Here is a 21,142-nt window from a genome sequence, read left to right as displayed (position 1 = left end):
ATTATTGTACTATGTTTTAATTATTGTAGTGCTCATGTCACCTGCCCCAGCGACTACAGTTGAAAATTAGCCAACTTGGCTAAACTGGCATATTTACAGTCAAATGTTCCTTAATATGCACTGTCTCTGTATTTTAAACCAATAAATACAAATACATACATCTGATTTTGCACTATTACTCAGTTATACATTTGTATCCACATGTCTGTACATACCTGCATATAACCCTTGTTACATACCTGTAGATACTATATCTATATCTGTTCATATCCCTTACCTACTCTTACTAGTTACACTGCTGGTCAGTATGACTTACTACCATAGTGTATATTTATACCTGTATCACTGTACATAATAATACTACAACTCTGTACATACATGTGATTAGCACCAGTGGTGCTCATTTAATCACCTGTACATTGTATATATTACTATTGCACTTTACTGTTACATTTGCACTCTGGTTAGATACCAAACTTATTTTCATTGTACTGTACTTGTGCTGTATGATGACAACACATTTTAGTCTAATCTAATCTAAACATAGAACAAAGTAACGAATTGTGACGTTTATGACCGTGTTGTTAGCCGTGACGCAATGAATGAAGACGTTTGTTTTCAATCAGGCCACGCTGCTGTTTGGTACAGATCAGAATACGTTGTTATTATTATGATTATTACCCATCACTCCTTTCTTCTTGATCTCCTCAAAAGCCATGATTCCTCCGTTCTCCACAACAGGCTTTCGTTCCTCAGGATGCCACCGACAACATGAATGCTATGACCTGTTAGGAGGCAGTTATAATATAAAGTGTCTTGTGTAAACGGCGTTAACGAGAAAGAGAGTACTTTGTAATGTTCTGAAACGTTTTAATGCAATGCACACACATTGATTGATTGATTGAAAAATTTAACAGATTGCAGAATGGGTACAGTACAGCTCAATACACACAATATTGTTAAGGGGATGCAGACCAGAGAAAGACTTTCGTCTTGTTTACACCAGGGTCCCCCATTTTCAATGCATCACAACACACACCAAGGTACAGACTTCAGTGTTAAAGGTTTTAACGTATCAACACCTGCATGAGCTGTGGGCGAATGTTTTAACTTCTATTAGCCAGAGTTCCATTATGAATGGGTTTTGCATTGCATCCTTGATTGAAAACTGTATTAACAGATTGCAGAATGGGTACAGTACAGCTCAATATATACAACTGTTAAGGGGATGCAGACCAGAGAAAGACTTTAGTCTTGTTTACATCAGGGTCCCCCATTTTCAATTCATCGTCTCTAAAGAGCCTGAGAGGAGCCACACTGATCAACAGAGGAGCAGTTAACTCCTCAAACACGAACAAACCGACTAGCTATATCTTGACCTGGTTAAAAACGCTCAATGTTAAACGTACACCCTGCTGTAATTGGCAGTAAATGAGCGTTTTACACTCAGGTCACTATTAATAGTAATTGATAAGACAAATTCCCGCCTACTTTTCGTAAAGATACACAAACACACCCCCTTCCATTCTCTTTCTGAGAACCCACTCCCGTCGCTTCATCCACTCCAGCGGGCTCTGCTGAAGGTGCGCTCAGCGGGCCGGGCACGGCGGGCAGGCGAGCCCGTGGCTTCTGGGACGCCGCTAGGCCCGTGTCTTCAGAAGTGGACAAAAGACCGCCGCTTTCATGCATTTAACTCGGCGGATGTCCTCTACGACACCGGGCGGATAACATGTGTATTTTATAACCACAGGGACATGTGAAATGTATTGAATTTATTAAATATTACTACCTCTACGGATTCATCCATTTACGCGGGTCCGGTCGCCATCTTTGATGTCGGTGAACAACATTGCTGCTGGTCGACCCGGGGGGAGGGGCTTAGCCGATGCAACCAATCACCGAGTTGGCGACGTAGCCATATTTGGGATACATTATGCTTCAATAGTAATCAGATGAGGATACATTATGCTTCAATAGTAATCAGATGAGGATACATTATGCTTCAATAGTAATCAGATGAGGATACATTATGCTTCAATAGTAATCAGATGAGGATACATTATGCTTCAATAGTAATCAGATGAGGATACATTATGCTTCAATAGTAACCAGATGAGGATACATTATGCTACAATAGTAACCAGATGAGGATACATTATGCTTCAATAGTAATCAGATGAGGATACATTATGCTACAATAGTAACCAGATGAGGATACATTATGCTACAGAAGTAACCAATGTGAATAATAATGATACAAATAATTCTATCTTCTGTAGCCATTTTTATATCAGCTAGAGTGTTAATTTCTCACAATTTCTAATCTCATTCTCATGTGAAGTTGTATACCCAAAAGGGTTAAACATATTTGAATATTCATGAAACGCACCTAGATGCATGTTATCATATATAACCACGCATCACAACATATAGGTGTACATGTATGTAAAAGCAGAAGCATATTTCCACAAATATATCCAAAGATATTTTTATTACATGATTAATTCTTGATATAACCATGTACAACAATGACAATAATCCATTTTTACATGACAGTTCACGTATAAACATGCAAGGCAAAAGAAAAGGCAGAGTGATACAAAGATGCTGTTGAGAAACTGATACAATAGTCTATAACTGAATGAAAAGATCATTTGTCTTTAACAAGTAATTGTGTTCATTATCGTTGGCAAAAAAGGACAATGTTTCCACAGACACAACTGTGAGACACCCTCTCACTCGCACGCACGCACGCACGCACGCACACACACACACACACACACACACACACACACACACACACACACACACACACACACACACACACACACACACACACACACACACACACACACACACACACACACACACACACACACACACACACACACACACACACACACACACACACACACACACACACACACACACACACACACACACACACACACACACACACACACACACACACACACACACACACACACACACACACACACACACACACACACACACACACACACACACACACACACAGTACTCTCTACCTATCCCCCTGATTCTGCTTCTGTAGGCTGAGTGATGTGAAACTGGCCAATAAGTCAGTCACCTCGTCCACCTGGAAAAAAGAAGACAACATGGCAAATTTGTATATATATATTATATTGTTATTGTTAGTGTTATTGTCCTTTTTTAGGTTCCTAGTAGTTGTAGTTGGATGTCTGGCAGCAGTCCCTGCCCACTGTTGTGGAGCCTGATGGCCGCTGGTATGAAGGACTGTCCGAGGCGGTTAGTTGAGTGTCGGGGGGGTATGAGTCTGTGGCTGAACGTGCTTCTCGTCTTGACTAGCTCGTCGCAGAGGGGGTGGGAGGGATTCTCCAGGATAGCAGCCAGCTTCCTTCTCATCCCCCTCTCTGCCATCACCTCTACGGACTGTGTCTGGATGTGTTTGGGCCATATTTGGACCGTGTTTGGGCCGTGTTTGGACCGTGTTTGGGCCGTGTTTGGGCCGTGTTTGGGCCGTGTTTGGGCCGTGTTTGGACCGTGTCAGTAATTGATCCCGTGCAGGTGGACGGTGTGCGGGTCTCACCTGCTCCTTGGTGCGCGTGTGCTGCAGCTGTGTGGAGATGTGGTCCAGCCGCTCCCGGGCTTCACTGTGGCCCATGACGTTCAGGTACTCCCTCAGCATCTGGATGATCTGGACCCACAGGAGAGAAGAACGTAAGGTGTTTTTATTTTAACCTCTTAACCCTTTCACTACCACACTACAGAAGTGTGGCGGTGAAAGGGTTGTGGTACATATATACGTGCCTATTTCATTAGCACTAAACAAGACGAAAGTCTTTCTCTGGTCCCCTGCATCCCCTTAACAATTGTGTGTATTGAGCCGTACTGTATTGTACCCATTCTGCAATCTGTTAATAAAGTTTTCAATCAAAATAAAAGTGATTTTCCTTTTTTTGCATTAGTAACTTCAGAAGGTTATCTTTCAAAAGAGACCAGGCTCATGCATGTGCTATAAGTATAAAGTATAAAGCTAAGCTTTGCAAAAAAAGTATGCAGTCCTCAAGTTCAAGTAAAAAAAAAAAAAATACACTTTTCTGGGTGAATTGAATAACAACTCCTATAAATGTGTTTTTCTCCACCAACTTGTTAAATAAACGACTGAAAATGTCTTGGCAACCATCTCCACACCTTTACCCTCATTGAGATGCAAGGTTCTATTAATATGCAAATTAGCAACAAGCAGCCATTGATATTCACTAGGAATTCCAGGCCCGGCAGCTTCTACAATCTACATGTCAATACCTTCTCGGCTGGCTGTGTCTGCGGAAGCTACAGGTGTCGAGTTACCACAGATTGCACCACTATAGTTTAGAGTACCAGGGGTTCTCAAACTTTTTCATACCCCATTTATTTAGGATTTTTTTTGGCGACCCCACACTTAACACTATGGCAACCGGCGGGGCCTATGGATTTAGGCCTCAGAGGACAGCGGATTGTAAACAAACCAATGTACTTTCTAAGAGCTTTATATATCATTTATAGTATTGCTATCTGTCCATTCTCATTGTCACTTGAGTGCATAAACCGTGCCTTCATAATGGCTTAAAGAAAATAAAAATCCATCGGTTGGTTGTCATTTTATAGCGTCGTGAATATAAGGTTTATCGCACTTTTCGTCTCGTCTTTTTTCCCGGGAGCTAGATAATAGGCTAAACGTTGGCGCCGTTATATCAAACGCCATTTCTGCTGTATATATACGAATGAAATAAAACAAACTGCGTAGCATCCGGACTATTACAGAGCATCTATGGATGAAATGGGGGCGGCGGGGAACGCTGATTACTATTATTGATTACCAATACAGTGTGCGTTCAATATAGCATTTTCATTGACCGATCACGTTACGTTATAAAACAATGTTCAATCCAGCTGTAATTTGGGGTAATATTATCCTACCGTCAGGCCATGTGATCGCCGGCAGCATTTCCTCACCAGTCATCGGATTCTGGTAGATCGATATGCACATTGGCTAATCATAAATCCCATTATTCCACGCTGAAAAAAACGCTCGCCAAGCTGATCCAAGATGGAGGATGTTCGGCTGGGATCAAGGAACTATGATCCGCCCACAGAACTGTAGTTTGCATTTTTTTTTATCACATAATGATACTGCAGTGGAGCGATGGCGCCCCTAAGCGGGTCTGGCCGGTACTGCATGTTTCGAAAATCAAATATGTGAAAAGATGCTGGTAGTGGATCGGGTACCTAAGAAGCGTTATAAATATGGAATAAAACAATAACAACTCGTCACGTATATACTCGTGGCTCTGGTCCACAACGCTCTTTTTCTAAACACGTATATACTCGTTCTCGGACGGCATAGTGTTAATGTATCGCGTCATTTCAACGTGGAATTAAGGAATATCAAAATAAAAGCACACGTTGTTGAACTTGATCATGCATATTTATTAGAAAATTGTATTACAGCACTATGTTATCAATACACATTTATAAAACGAGGCAAATTTAGCCAAAATATGTTGCCAGAACATAAAAATATATTTTTTTTACTTTGAAAAACAGGGCTTTTGAGGTGATGAAATCACTGTGCCCAGGCAGCAGTGGTTAGGCAAAAAATTGTTCAGAGTATATTATCTGCTTAGAAAACGGAAATGTCAATTTTTTTTTCTTTTTATTTCTCCACGCGGTAAATACACAGGTCACAACATGTTTACAGGAACTTTTTGGAGTTGTATTTGGAGTGTATTTCGTGACTGTTGGGAACTAGGCTACTCTGGCACACCTACTTCCAGTAAATTACGCTAAGCTAGGCTAACGGTGCGGCTGTTTCCTAAGCCTAATGCAAAGGGTATGTACAGTATCTGCTTGTCTAACTCCAGGGTAGATGGCAAATAAGCTAATTTCCCAAAAAGTTGGAGTGTTCCTTTAAACAACAGTAAAAGCACAACAACCTTCATCACTACCCACTTTCAAAACCTCTCTCAAGGGACACCTACGGGAGACTGCAATTCAACACTGGCCCCTGTAAATATCCTAACCCAATCATTCCAACCCCCTCCAATGTACAGTCATTTACCTAGTATGGTTTTGTCAATAGTTCAATGTACAATTGTGTTTGTTTGTACAGTGTCTCCTCCCCCCCCCCCTCAATGTACAGTGTTACTTGTTTATACAGTATGCCCCCCGCCCCCCCCCCCCCCCAACCACCTCCAATGTAAATTACCCAGTATGGTTGTCAATATCCCAATGTACCCAACCCCCCCCACCCAACCTCCAATGTACAGTTTCTACGTCAAATGTATATACTCCCTTTTCTTGACTCCTTCTGTATCACAAACAGTACTGTATTTGCAAATCTGGTATGTCATAAATGTATAGATGTAGCAGTACTGACTATCTGTATGTCATGTATGTCATATATGTCTATATGAATTGAAAATGGGGGACCCTGATGGAAACAAGACAAACGTCTTTCTCAGGTCTGCATCCCCTTAACAATTGTATGTATTGAGCCGTACTGTATTGTACCCATTCTGCAATCTGTTAAATAAAGTTTTCATTCATTCATTCATTCATCAGTCTGCATGAAAACGCAGTCGTCATCCCTCAGGTCACTGTGGTCAGTGAACTCATGTTACCTGTGTCACTTCCCCTCTCAGCGTTTCTATGCTCCGCGAGTCTCCCTCCTGCAGGATGTTGAGCTTGGAGCGGGCTAGATGTAGTGGGGTCCTACCCGCTCGGTCTAGGGCGTCCACTCGCGCCCCTGTATAAAAAGATCACACCAGGAATACACTCTTGTCAGGAATTTATTCTTACATTACTGGTAGAGATGGGCACAAGTAATGTTTCCCCAGATCGAGGACTTGCATGAATTACTCGTAGGGCTGGGCGATATAACGACAACGATAATTATCACGATATATATTAATAATAGATATCGGGGGGAAAAACAGACATTTTTATTTTATTTCTATTTTTAATTTTTTTAAATTTGTTTGTGACCTGCAACAGAGCAGTTTTAAAACCAGAGACAGGGGACAGACTTGTCTTTCTTGCCTGCAACTTAAAGTAATGGCTTTGCTTGTCCAAATGACAATACTGACCAAATTTAGATTTATTTTTCTCTTGTCCATTTATTTTGTTTGCTTTCTAATTAAGAATACAGTTTGAAACCGTCTGTACACAGTAGGCTATGTGTGCCAGCAGGGCTAGTCTCCAGTCAGGAGTCACGGTGCACGTGTGCGGTGGTTTGTCCACCAAAAAAGCGCCAAAAGATAGAAAAGAAACTAGGAGAGCCAGAACTGTTCAACTCCCCTGGAGCCACAGCCAGCAGAGAAGCCTGTTTACGTTCGCTTTCAAGCTGCAGCCTGAGAACTGGAGTGTGAGGGGATGTAACACTAAAGATGGCGGCAACGACAAAGAATTGCTGCAAAATAAACATACATCTGTTGTTTAAAAAAAATATATATATATATTTTTTTTAATACTTATAACAATATCGATAACAGGGCTGACCCCTATTAGTCGATTAGTCGACTAATCGGTCGAAAGGAGCCGTAGTCGACTGCCAACCTCTTAGTAAAAAAAAATTTAAATTATATATATATATTTTTTATCATTCTTTCCAAAAGAAAATAGGCCTAGAAGCGTGGCTAACCCTAATGGCATGCATACCAGAGGCTAACTGCCTACGAAAACAGGCACAGAGGCACTGAAAGAGGATTTCACCCATCTAATGAACACATTAGACTAGACAAATATCAAGATGTATCCATCAGTGGACCAATTGCATGCTTTTGCAGAGGAGAAGAAGCCTTCAGTCGACTCCTTCAGACATTAAGCACCCCCCACAGCCCAAATGGAATGATAATTTTTTTTTTTTTTTTTTAAATATTATACTTTTTTTTGTTGACCAATAGTCGACTAACGGCAAATTTTGGCCAATCATAGTCGACCATCCAAATCCTTAGTCGGGGACAGCCCTAATCGATAATATCGAATATCGAGTGATATGATATTGTTATCGATATCGTTATCGCAATATCATTTTTGGCCATATCGCCCAGCCCTAATTACTCGAGTAGTATGATTTCTAGAACAGATGACAGCAGCAATGCACAGCAATATACCCAATGCTTAATGCGTATTGTCAGTCAAAACAGTCCGTTTCTAATAATTACATTACCTCTACTCTGTCTGCAGCAGGTCTCTCCGCTCATGGAATGACATATTTTTTGTAAAAAGTGTCTACAGCGCGTCTGTATCAATAGTCTACACAAAGTGGGCGATGTGTTGTTGGCACGATTCGGAAACGCACAAATACAAACTTTTGTTTTTATCTTTTAGATAGCGCTAAGCTAACTGTTTTGATCTTTTAGATAACACTAAGCTAGCTGTTTTTATCTTTTGGATAACGCTAAGCAAACTGTTTTTATCTTTTAGATAACACTAAGCTATTTGTTTTTATCTTTTAGATAACGCTAAGCTAGCTGTTTTTATCTTTTGTATAACACTAAGCTAACTGTTTTTTTTTTATTTAAATTTGTTTTATTATTTTTTAAACAAACTTATAAACAAACATGACAACACACGATAAGATATACAAGCATTAATTACAGTGCATATCCAATGAAATTACCATTTAGTCAAATGTCTTATACAGGATATACCCCTAATACCTGTTATCTAAAAACCTACACACATATGCTCTAGCTCGTACCCCCCCCTCCCGGACCCCCCATTGGATAATCCAACCACTATAACTTGTTCCTAACCAGACACTACCATTATATGCTAGCTTTTATTCTCTCCACCACTTCTAACCACATAGTCATTTTGGATTCATTGAGACCCAAAATTCTTGCTGTAGATATTTCTTGATAAATCACATCGAGATATGTAAGAGTCCAGACCTTCCGGCACATTTTTTCCGGTTGAAACCATCGTGATGCTATCAGCTTTTTAGCCACTGTGATACCGGATAAAACCAATCTCTTTAGCTGTGGAGGTACTGCATGGTCAAAGACATCATTAAGCAGTAATACAGAGGGGTGTACAGGTATATCCAGATCCAAGAGATTTGATAATTGCTGGGTCACTTCTTTCCAAAATATCTTAACTGGTGGGCAGTCCCAGTACATGTGCATAAATGTGCCTTCGTCCCCATTTGTACATAGGGAGCATTTGGAGTCTTGTTTAAGACCCATTTTGTTCAGTCTTATAGGAGTTAAGTATGTCCTGTGAATATAGTTAAGATTGATTTGTTGATGGTCCGGGTTCCTTGATGCAAGTCGTACATTTACCCAGGCCTCTTGCCAGTCAAAGTCTGTCTCCAGGTCTGGTATATCCCTCCTCCAGACTGAGTCTAGATGGAGGGTTTCATACGAGGCCGTTAGTAATTGATCATAAAAATCTGAAACAAAACCTCTCGATGTCTCTCTTTCATAGAAAAATTTGTGGTATCTGTGGTGTACAATTGGTATCTTTAATGGAACACCGTGAGCTTTCAAACATGCCAATAACTGTGCGTAATAATAGTATGTGGACTTGGTGAGATAATTTTTTTTGCGTATTTCATTGAAACTACAAAAACACTGTTTGTTTAAAACATCTCCTAATGAGTGTATGCCTTGCTTTTCCCATCTAGGGAATCTTATAGGTTGTTTTCCAATCAAGAGTGCATTGTTATTGAATAAGGAAGTATGATTATGCCATGTATGTGGGATAGAATATTTTTTTTGTGTTTCACGCCATGTCCTGATCGCATGAGTGATTATGGGGCCAAATTTCCGTTCGCATTGCTTAATTGATCATTTGGTGTATACTATGCCCTTCAGCCTATGTGGAGCTACTATATTTTCTTCTAAATTTCTCCAGGATACTGATGCTTGGGGATCAAACCATGTTGTTAGTGGTCTTAAAGTGTACGACTTAAAGTAGTGGTAGAAATCTGGGAATGCCATACCTCCGTCTGTTTTGTTTCTCGGTGCGGTGGATCTTTTTATACGTGGTGGTTTGTTATTCCAAATAAATTTGTATGTGGAGGAGTGTAATTCTTTCCAGTAACCCTTTGGAGGGGGTAACGGTAGCATTGAGCTGAAGAAGTTGATTCTAGGTAGGACGTCCATCTTAACTATTGATATCTGTGCCTGTACTGAGTTTTTAAGTTTTGACCACCTGACAAGGTCGTCTTTGATTTTGTTTTGGATTTTTATGTAATTGTGTTTCACCATTTGGCTTATGGTAGGGAATATCTCAACTCCCAAACATCTAAAGTGTTTTACCATCTGTATCTCTTTTGGGAGGGTTATATTTCTTTTTGCAGGGGCGTTTAGTGGGAGGAAGGCCGACTTCGGCCAATTTATCCTAAATCCCGATAGATCTCCAAAGTCCTCAATCAGCTTGAGAAGATGAGGCAATGCGGTGTTGGGGTTTTGCATGAACAGTATTACGTCATCCGCATATAAACTAATTTTGTGTTGTGTGCCCTTGATTATGATTGGTTCTATGGATTGGGATTGTCTTATATATTGTGCTAAAGGCTCTAATGATAGATCGAAAAGTCACATTAAATGCAGGTCGATGTCAACGGCGATCAGTGTTTTGTGTATTGGACCTTCGCACTTGGAGTCCGCTTTGGGTCCGCTTTGGGTCCGCTTTGAGTCCGCTTTGGGTCCGCTTTGAGTCCGCGCGAGTCCGCTCCGTGTACGGTCCGCTCGACTATGGGAGCACCTTAAGCTAGCTATTTTTATCTTTTAGATCCATGGTAACTACTACAATACCCATAAGCCTTGCCAATCTTCGACCAATCATGAGAGCACAACTACTCTTGAGGTCGGTATCCCTTGACATTCTACCGTGCCATTCATCTGCATCTTTGTTTTCATTGATCGCCATGAACATTTATCTCAAAAGACAAAAACTACGAAATTGAAAAGTCAGGTAATCATGAGTATTATGATTCCAATAGTGTATCGTGTCTGTTGTTTTGACTATTTTGGTTTCGTAACGTTGTCCTCTCAGCTACACAGCGTTCGCTCGATACTGGGCTTGAAAAGTAGTTCATTGTGCATTTCATTTAGTATTTCAAAACACAGGCCTCGTTTAATTAGGCTAAACTCTGCTCCCGTCGAATGTCAGACCAATTGAATAAGTGGAACCATGAAAACTAGGGCTGCTTGATTATGGCAAAAATCCTAATCACAATAATTTTGATTGATATTGAAATCACGATTACTCATTGATTTTAGAAGATCATATGACAATGATTTAATTTGTTTGACCTTCTTCCTGACCAAAGGCTGCCTTTCGGTCATCTTCTACAAACATTTCAAAATATCTGGAGAAACGTGCCGTGGCTCCTCCCCCCTCTCGACACCAGCTGAAACACTGAGGGGGAGGAGGGGGCGGAACGCACTGCTGTGGCTCCTCCCCCTCTCAACACCAGCTGAAACACTGAGGGGGAGGAGGGGGCAGAACGCACTGCTGTGGCTCCTCCCCCCTCTCAACACCAGCTGAAACACTGAGGGGGAGGAGGGGCGGAGCGCACTGCTGTGGCTCCTCCCCCTCTCAACACCAGCTGAAACACTGAGGGGGAGGAGGGGGCGGAACGCACTGCTGTGGCTCCTCCTCCCTCTCGACACCAGCTGAAACACTGAGGGGGAGGAGGGGGCGGAACGCACTGCTGTGGCTCCTCCCCCCTCTCAACACCAGCTGAAACACTGAGGGGGAGGAGGGGCGGAGCGCACTGTTGTGGCTCCTCCCCCCTCTCAACACCAGCTGAAACACTGAGGGGGAGGAGGGGCGGAGCGCACTGCTGTGGCTCCTCCCCCCTCTCAACACCAGCTGAAACACTGAGGGGGAGGAGGGGCGGAACGCACTGCCGTGAAGGAAGGGTGCGCTGCATTTACAACACAAGACAAAAATGAGAGCAACGCGGCATGCGGCACAATAATAGTTTTATCTCGATTATCTTGTTTTCATGACCGTGGGAAGACAGAATCATAATTTAAATTGAAACTCGATCATAAACCTAACTACCATGAGAAACTCCTATGGTAAAGACCATAGGCAGGTTTTTGACTCCCCAGGTCTGTTAGTGCAGCTTTAAAATATCGTATACATATACATAATACGTCGTCTTATATTCATCCTTGTATCAAGAGCTCAGTCAATCAACTAGAGAAGGAAAAAGTGTAAACAGAGAGAACAGGTATGACCTGGGCTGTGAGTAAAAACCACTGTGGCTAGTGGTTTTCCAAAGTCACTAGCCACTCAGCTCACACACCCACACACACACACACACACACACACCAAATATCCAGTTCGTTTTTATAGTGTAAAGTTTGGCTACTTGAGACAGAGAGAGAGACTCTCATTACGCGCGACGCAAGTAAGCGCGCACTGCGTTCCGAGAGAGAAAGAGAGAGAAAGACTCTCATTACGCGCGACGCAAGTAAGCGCGCACTGCGTTCCGAGAGAGAAAGAGAGAGAAAGAGACTCTCATTACGCGCGACGCAAGTAAGCGCGCACTGCGTTCCGAGAGAGCGAGAAAGAAAAAGAGAGAGAGAGAGACTCTTCACTACGACTCTAAAACGGTGACGCTGCACGGTCTACCCGCCAAAGTGGCCGGTAAGAGTGACGGAGTTACACGCCACTGCTGAATTCTACCCGCACTTGGTGGGTGGCGGGTGTTGATGTCGAGCCCTGCCTGCCTGCCTGCCTGTAAACAGAGAGAACACATACAGTATGAGGCGCTCCTCCAGGCTGCTCACCTCCTCGCAGCAGCGTGGTGATCACAGTCACATGGTGGGTACAGGCCGCTGCAGACACAGGAGGAGGAACACACAGAACACGTTACATATTAACCCTTTCACTGCAGCACTACCAAACGGTTAACCCTTTCACTGCGACAATAGACAGACGGTTAACCCTTTCACTGCCACAAAACATGCAGGTTAACCCTTTCACTGCCACACTACAGAAGGTTAACCCTTTACTATCACACTACCGACGGTTATCGGTAGTGTGATAGTAAAGGGTTAACCTTCTGTAGTGTGGCAGTGAAAGGGTTAAGATAAAGATAAGATATTCCTTTATTGCAGGCGGGGGAGGGGGGGGGTACAGGTATGGGCAGGGTAATAGTAGAAAGACAATAAATAATATAGGCAATAAAGTTAGCTGATCTGAATATAAAAGATATGAGAAAAACAGTGTAAACTATATGATTAACTATGAATATATAAAGATATGAGAAAAATTCAATAAACAATCATGTAAACAAAAGGTGCAGATGAGGGGCTGTATGCCCCATCGGTTATTATAATATATGTTGCAATAAATATAGGCGATGAACATTTGTTTTATCTGAATCTATACTATGAGTGAAAGTAAACAGTATACAACAAGGTAGGGCTGTCCCCGACTAAGGATTTGGATGGTCGACTAGGATTGGCCAAAATTTGCCGTTAGTCGACTATTGGTCGACTTAAAAAATATATATATATATATATAATATTTTTTTACTTTTTTTTTTTTTTTTACTTTTTTATCATTCCATTTGGGCTGTGGGGGTGCTTAATGTCTGAGGGAGTCGACTGAAGGCTTCTTGTCCTCTGCAAAAGCATGCAATTGGTCCACTGATGGATACATCTTGATATTTGTCTAGTCTAGTGTGTTCATTAGATGGGTGAAATCCTCTTTCAGTGCCTCTGTGCCTGTTTTATTAGGCAGTTAGCCTCTGGTATGCGTGCCATTAGCGTTAGCCACGCTTCTAGGCCTCTTTTCTTTTGGAAAGAATGATAAAAAATCAAAAATAAATATTAATTTTTAATTTTAATTTTTTTATTATATTCGACTAAGAAGTTGGCCAGTCGACTACGGCTCCTTTCGACCGATTAGTCGACTAATCGATTAATAGGGGTCAGCCCTACAACAAGGTGTAGCTGAGGGATGTTCCAGGATGCTGCGATGCCGTGAACAAACAAAATAACACGGCCTCTTTGATTTTGCATAATTGTTGACATTTACATACGTTATATTATCTACTGCAGCCATCTGGAGAGAAACCAGCTGCCCAGTGACTCGGTGAGGCACAGCGTTCTGATCCGACAGTAAGAACTACAGCTGTCCCCAAGTCACCTTTAGATGTGTATCCACAGCGTTCCCACAGACAGTGCAAAATGAAATTCAAGGACTTTTCCAAGCACTATTTTTTATTTTAAAAGGGCATTTAAAAGGATACAATTAATTTTTAAATGCTGTTTTTTTTATAGAAAAAAAATCTGATCCAATATTTATGGCTTAAAACCAATTTCCGACAATTAGTTACACTTTAAATAAAAAGATTACATTTCTTGATTCAGAACAATTTTATCATGGATGAATAAAACTTTCAATGAGACTGGTTTTTAAGCACCTTGTTAAAAAATGGGCTGTTTTCAAGGAATTCCAGGCCTCGACTTCTTTTTGTCAAAAATCAAGCACTTTAAGCATTTCAAGGACCTTGTGCGAACCCTGTATCCAGCCCTGCGTTATGTTCAGCACTAGTGTAATAGAGCAATAGGCTACTCTAAGCACGCGTGGGCACAGGGTGAATGAAAGCAATAGTGAGCAGAGAAGAGTCACAGTCAGATGACAAGTCAGGATTGAAGACGGGAGAGAGTTCCACTTTAGCCACTTTCAGGTGGGTTTTATTCATCACGGAAATGGTGGGGGTATGTGTGGGTGTTAGGGCTGAGCCCAAACGTTTGTTCGTTACGTTGGCATTCGAATTCTAAATCAACATTCGAAAAAAAATATTATATTAATTCTGTTTAAACCAATGGGGTTTTTCTTCACAGTTGCAGACAAAGATTAGGCTACACTAATATTATAGTATTAAAAGAAACTGATGAGTTATATTCATTAAAGAAAGTTGATTTAATTGATTTAGTTGGGCTGGGGCTTCTCCCTGGGCTGGGTCTGGGTCTGGAAAGTTGATTTAATTAAAAAAATATATACTAATTTAATCAGATTAATCACTTTATTCAAATTGAGGATTTAGTTTGAGGATAGTAAAAAATATATATATATATATAAAAAAAAAAAAAAAAAAAAAAAAAAAAAAAAAACGAAGGTTCGAAGGTTCGTTCGAAAAACCCTGAAGAAGTTTGAATCCCAAAAACAGGGTTCGGGGACAGCCTTAGTGGGTGTGTGTGTGGGGGGGTATATGTCGGTGTGTGTGTGGTTTCTGAATGACGCACACACAGTCGGATCAGAGTCTCCGTGATGAAGCGGTGAGGTGTGTGGTGACTTGTGATCACCAAGCCAGGTGAGTTCCAGAGCGCGTCTCCTGGCGGCTTGATAAAGCATCCGCTCCCCGTCCGGTGCGAGCAGACATCAGCACGCATTAAAGGGCCAGTTTGGAACTTTACAGCAGTCTCTTTTACAATTAGGGCTGCCCCCAAGTCACCTTTAAATATGTATCCAGCCCTGCGTTATATTCAGCACTAGGGGTGCGGCGATTCTCCAAATCCACAATCGATCCTTTTTTAATCCTTCTATCACAACCGTTGCTTTCCTGAGACAGATTGTCAGAGGAAAGCAAGAGGTATGATTGGAGGATCAGGAAAAGGGGGCGGGTTCAAGATGTTGTAACCGGGTCTCTTACCCAGATGGAGAGGGGTTGTAACTGGGTCTCTTATCCAGATGGAGAGGGGTTGTAACTGGGTCTCTTATCCAGATGGAGAGGGGTTGTAACTGGGTCTCTTACCCAGATGGAGAGGGGTTGTAACTGGGTCTCTTATCCAGATGGAGAGGGGTTGTAACTGGGTCTCTTACCCAGATGGAGAGGGGTTGTAACTGGGTCTCTTACCCAGATGGAGAGGGGTTGTAACTGGGTCTCTTACCCAGATGGAGAGGGGTTGTAACCGGGTCTCTTACCCAGATGGAGAGGGGTTGTAACTGGGTCTCTTATCCAGATGGAGAGGGGTTGTAACTGGGTCTCTTACCCAGATGGAGAGGGGTTGTAACTGGGTCTCTTACCCAAACTGTCAGGGGTTGTAACTGGGTCTCTTACCCAGATGGAGAGGGGTTGTAACTGGGTCTCTTACCCAAACTGTCAGGGGTTGTAACTGGGTCTCTTACCCAGATGGAGAGGGGTTGTAACTGGGTCTCTTACCCAGATGGAGAGGGGTTGTAACTGGGTCTCTTACCCAGATGGAGAGGGGTTGTAACTTGTAACCAGGTCTCTTATCCAGATGGAGAGGGGTTGTAACCAGGTCTCTTATCCAGATGGAGAGGGGTTGTAACTGGGTCTCTTATCCAGATGGAGAGGGGTTGTAACTGGGTCTCTTATCCAGATGGAGAGGGGTTGTAACTGGGTCTCTTACCCAGATGGAGAGGGGTTGTAACTGGGTCTCTTACCCAGATGGAGAGGGGTTGTAACTGGGTCTCTTACCCAGATGGAGAGGGGTTGTAACTGGGTCTCTTACCCAGATGGAGAGGAGTTGTAACCGGGTCTCTTACCCAGATGGAGAGGGGTTGTAACTGGGTCTCTTACCCAGATGGAGAGGGGTTGTAACTGGGTCTCTTACCCAGATGGAGAGGGGTTGTAACTGGGTCTCTTACCCAGATGGAGAGGAGTTGTAACTGGGTCTCTTATCCAGATGGAGAGGGGTTGTAACTGGGTCTCTTATCCAGATGGAGAGGGGTTGTAACTGGGTCTCTTACCCAGATGGAGGGGGGGTGTAACTGGGTCTCTTACCCAGATGGAGAGGGGTTGTAACTGGGTCTCTTATCCAGATGGAGAGGGGTTGTAACTGGGTCTCTTACCCAGATGGAGAGGGGTTGTAACCGGGTCTCTTACCCAGATGGAGAGGGGTTGTAACCAGGTCTCTTACCCAGATGGAGAGGGCTTGTAACTGGGTCTCTTACCCAGATGGAGAGGGGTTGTAACCAGGTCTCTTACCCAGATGGAGAGGGGTTGTAACCGGGTCTCTTACCCAGATGGAGAGGGGTTGTAACTGGGTCTCTTACCCAGATGGAGAGGGGTTGTACCTGTGTCTCTTATCCAGATGGAGAGGGGTTGTAACTTGTAACCAGGTCTCTTATCCAGATGGAGAGGGGTTGTAACCAGGTCTCTTACCCAGATGGAGAGGGGTTGTAACTGGGTCTCTTACCCAGATGGAGAGGGGTTGTAACTGGGTCTCTTACCCAGATGGAGAGGGGTGTTTCCCAGGCCGTCCCTCTGGTTGGGATCAGCGCCGTAGCTCAGCAGCAGTTGCACTATGACGCCACAAGGAGTTGAAAAGTGAACACAGGGGTCAGGTGGGGGGGGATATATGACACAACATTGTCGTATAATAATAATAACATTGACATTTTTGTCCACTCCCACATTTTGATTCGAAACGGGCTCTGACGAGATGTGGACAAAATGTCGTATTTGCAAATATTTCAGCAGACATTGTGAATGCGACACAACTTTTTAAATAAATGTTTGTTATCATCATTTTGGTTGGTGTTAAATTGTATTTAATTTTTTATTTATTTATTATTTTATTGAAATTCTATCAAATATAAATATGGAAATGTGTAGTAGTATCCACGAAAAATACACCGTATCAATTTAAAACAAAGCGAGTGATTATGGCGTCAGTGGGGTGAGTGCCCCCTTTTTTTTTTTTTGCTTGAGCCCCACCTCCCCAAAATGTGTGTACAGTGTACACGGCCCTGTTGACATCACTATGACTATGATGCATTGCTCCCCACACCTGACAATGTAGTGACTAATGAGTTAGCAGCAGGTTAACAATGTAGTGACTAATGAGTTAGCAGCAGGTTAACAATGTAGTGACTAATGAGTTAGGAGCAGGTTAACAATGCAATGACTAATGAGTTAGCAGCAGGTTAACACGGAGGCTGGTGAGTACTGGTGACCCACTGATGAACTCACCGATGCCCTCGTTGCCGTTACAGGAGGAGAAGTGGAGGGCGGTCCGTCCCTTGTCATCCGCGGCGCACGGGTCTATGTGGTCCTGCAGGAGCGTTCGCACTGGTCGAGAGAAAATAAAACCTACATTTAGCTTCATCTTTTATGTCCTCACTGAGAGTAATGATGAGAGGCTACGTTCACACTGCAAGTCTTAGCGCTCAATTCTGATTTATTACTCAGATTGGATTTATTTTTGTTTGGCTGTTCACATTATTATTATTATTATAAAATGTGGCCCAATATCAGATTCCAGTGTGAACTGGTCCCACGCTCCTGAACTGACCCGCATGCGCAAATGAACAATAGATAAGATGGACGTAAGAAGATTGTGACAAATGTCAAATCTAAAAGAGTGACGTAAAAAAAGTTGCATGAAAGTCACACGACTCAGACTTCAGACTGGGGTCACATTGCAAAAGATCAGACCTGCATCCGATTTAGGACCACTTTACGAAAGCGACCCAAATCAGAATTGAAAAGATCCGATTCCATGGCGCGTTTTTGTGTTTTGTTCACACTGATTCACACATACTGTAAGAGCAAAGAAATCTGATTTGGACCCGTTTGATCTGCAGTCTGAACGTAGCAACAGATTGACAGAGAATCTTAAATCATACCGCTACAGTACAGGTGCAAGTCATATAGAATGAATGTCTGTCATCTTCCTACCTGTATCAATGTCATTGCCGTTGGCCGCTTCCCTCAGCCTTTTCACTGCTGTGGAGAAGAGACGTGCAAGTTACAGTCAGTGTAAAACACATCATTTGCTATTGCACACACATAACAACAAACTGGTTTTACACAATGGAACTCTTCAGTTGGACAAATTGTAAAGCGCTTTGGATAAAAAGCGCTATATAAAAAAAAGCAGCCATTTATCATTTTGAGCCAATGAGGAGGCTGTCAATTATTAATGTTTGCTATATAAACAACGTAGTAGAAAAGACTCACGCACATCCAAAGTATAGTCACGGGTGCTATATAAACAACAACACTGTGTGAGCCTGATTCACAAGTCACTGGTGTCGGACAGTAAAGTTGTGTCCGTCTTTCTCTCTCCACACATACAGACGTACACATCTAGAACATCATACAGGTTATCATAGTAATGCATGTGAGAAAGAGAGAGTCTGTCTTCACATATCATCACCACAGATCGATTTAGATCTATTGCATATATATGTAACGGTTGTGACAACGTCACCTCAAACTTCAATGCCCCGAGTGGGAGTCGAACCCCGGTCTCCCACACCGCAGGCAGCAACACAGACCGCTATACCAAGAGGTGAATTCACTACTTCGCAACGTGTCTATCGGTCTTTGAGGATGCGAGAGCGAGTTTAACCCATTAGCACCGCTACTCACCCCAGCCCTTCTTGACTGCGCTTCACGATATATATATATATACAAATATATACAAATTGATCTGAATATACCTGCATATAACCCCTCTATATACTTGCTTGTACACCTGCATTACTGCATATAACCCATATCTGTATGATAGTACAATAATGCTGTGTATACCATATATATATTTACTGTACTTACCGACACATAGTCCTTTACTCATGTATATCTGTACATATCCTACTCTTACTAGTTACGCTGCTGGCCAGTATGACTACTACCATATTGTTTATGGTAGTTGTTACAGTGTTTATCACTGTACATAACACTACAACTCTGTACACACACATCTGATTAGCACCACACTCAGTAGTACTAATTTGTATATTTTGTACCCAGTTTAATCACCAATTTACTATTGCACTTTACTGTTACATTTGCACTACTGGTTGGATGCCAACCCTCTTTTCCTTGTGCTGTATGTATGATGATGATGACAATACATTAATGAATCTAATCTCTAAAATCACCATAGATGTCTCTTCCGATGGGGCCGACATTCCGCACGGCTCTGCCGTGTCTCCTGGATCTGCTCCCGGTGGTCATCTTCCCGATTTTGCCAGCGCCGGTGACAACACCGCCGGTACCCGGTGGTTCGGTTCGATCATTAGGTTCCCACAACAAGTGCAGGTACCGGAGTTCCTGCTCCGCACTCTGGCCCCCGGTTCGACCCAGAATCATCCCGTCGCCCTCCCCGGTCCCAGTGTGTTGTTCTCCCCGTCTCTCCTCCCCGGTGTCGCCCTGCTGCGCTCCGGGCTGAGGCTCCATGATGTTCACCGGAACACACGGAGGCTGCTGCCGCTGCTGTGTGCTCCGCAGGCGGAGCTCTTTGTAACGCACGGCTCCTACTCTCGCGAGGCCCGGTGAACGGAAACTAAACCGTCCCCTGGGCTGCTGCTGTCAGACGTGCAGAGTTATAATAATAATAACTTTGAATATGATATTTTCCTCCGTTAGTTGGAAGTCTGTTCATAACACAATCATTCACGCGCATCTGGTTACTTTCTAAAATTTTGAGACGCGTTGGTTTATACCTCGAAGAACCAACGACAACATGTCCCCTATAGGCCACCGTAACACTTCCGGTATTTTGGCGTTATTTTTTTCGTAGCCGCAGTTTGCAGAGACGCTCTCTGATTGGCCACTGACGTTTCTGGTCATGTGACATGTGCGCCCAATCGCGTGACGAGCTGTGTCTTTGCCCATTTCCGCCTCTAACAGCCTGCAAACTACCTAACGCCTAGTTTATCACTGGTTAAGCTTAGGCGACTCTTTCGCAGTTGGTTAAGGTTAGAGTTTGGAATCAGGGCTGGTGTTCTATCGCCCTGCCCTACGACAAACTCTAACCTTAACCAACTTCGAAAGAGTGCCTAAGCTTAACCGGTGAAAGAAACAGGCGTCACACGATTGGGCGCACATGTCACATGACCAGAAACGTCAGTGGCCAATCAGAGAGAGTCTCCGCAAACTGCGGATACGAAAAAAAATAACGTGGTATTTTGGGCGCGTGTATCCTTTTCGGCAACAAACGTTTCCTTCCGCGTTGCTCTGATTGGCCAGCGATCTACGCTCATTTCGCCCCATAGCGCGCGCATGCGCATTTTGTTTTTGCCCCCACATGCCCACACGCTCACACACGCAGGTTTTAATAATAATAATAATAATAATGCAGGTTTTGCCGCCACGCCGGTAGATAATAATAATAATAATAATAATAATAATAATAATAAT

At 42.8% G+C, this 21,142-nt stretch overlaps 2 protein-coding genes across 3 annotated transcripts in view; both read right to left on the bottom strand.

Moving 5' to 3' along the window:
• hmgxb4a (HMG box domain containing 4a) overlaps positions 1 to 1,846 on the bottom strand; it is a 60,004-nt gene extending 58,158 nt beyond the window's left edge. Inside the window, exons 1-2 of one of the 2 annotated variants that reach the window (XM_084329885.1) lie at positions 1,790 to 1,846; positions 682 to 785 (exon numbers count right to left, since the gene is read on the bottom strand). In XM_084329885.1, the coding sequence (XP_084186011.1) occupies positions 682 to 718 (37 nt within the window). In that variant the 5' untranslated portion in view covers positions 719 to 785; positions 1,790 to 1,846. Of the gene's footprint in view, positions 1 to 681; positions 786 to 1,491; positions 1,663 to 1,789 lie in introns of those variants that run through there. The other variant, XM_084329886.1, reaches the window with a different exon arrangement.
• A 1,075-nt stretch (positions 1,847 to 2,921) lies between these two features.
• On the bottom strand, positions 2,922 to 20,432 carry ankrd54 (ankyrin repeat domain 54). Its single transcript, XM_084329891.1, has 8 exons — positions 19,882 to 20,432; positions 18,671 to 18,718; positions 17,963 to 18,061; positions 17,221 to 17,292; positions 12,801 to 12,848; positions 6,666 to 6,790; positions 3,590 to 3,697; positions 2,922 to 3,118 (listed from the first exon to the last, which is right to left on the bottom strand). The coding sequence occupies exons 1-8, from the start codon at positions 20,177 to 20,179 to the stop codon at positions 3,044 to 3,046; spliced, it is 873 nt and encodes a 290-aa protein (XP_084186017.1). The 5' UTR covers positions 20,180 to 20,432; the 3' UTR covers positions 2,922 to 3,043.
• Between the last annotated feature and the right edge of the window lie 710 nt (positions 20,433 to 21,142).

Source organism: Notolepis coatsorum, assembly GCF_963971535.1.
Source record: "Notolepis coatsorum genome assembly, chromosome: 14".
In the NCBI taxonomy this organism is placed as follows: domain Eukaryota; kingdom Metazoa; phylum Chordata; class Actinopteri; order Aulopiformes; family Paralepididae; genus Notolepis; species Notolepis coatsorum.
This window is presented reverse-complemented; position numbering and strand designations above follow the sequence as displayed.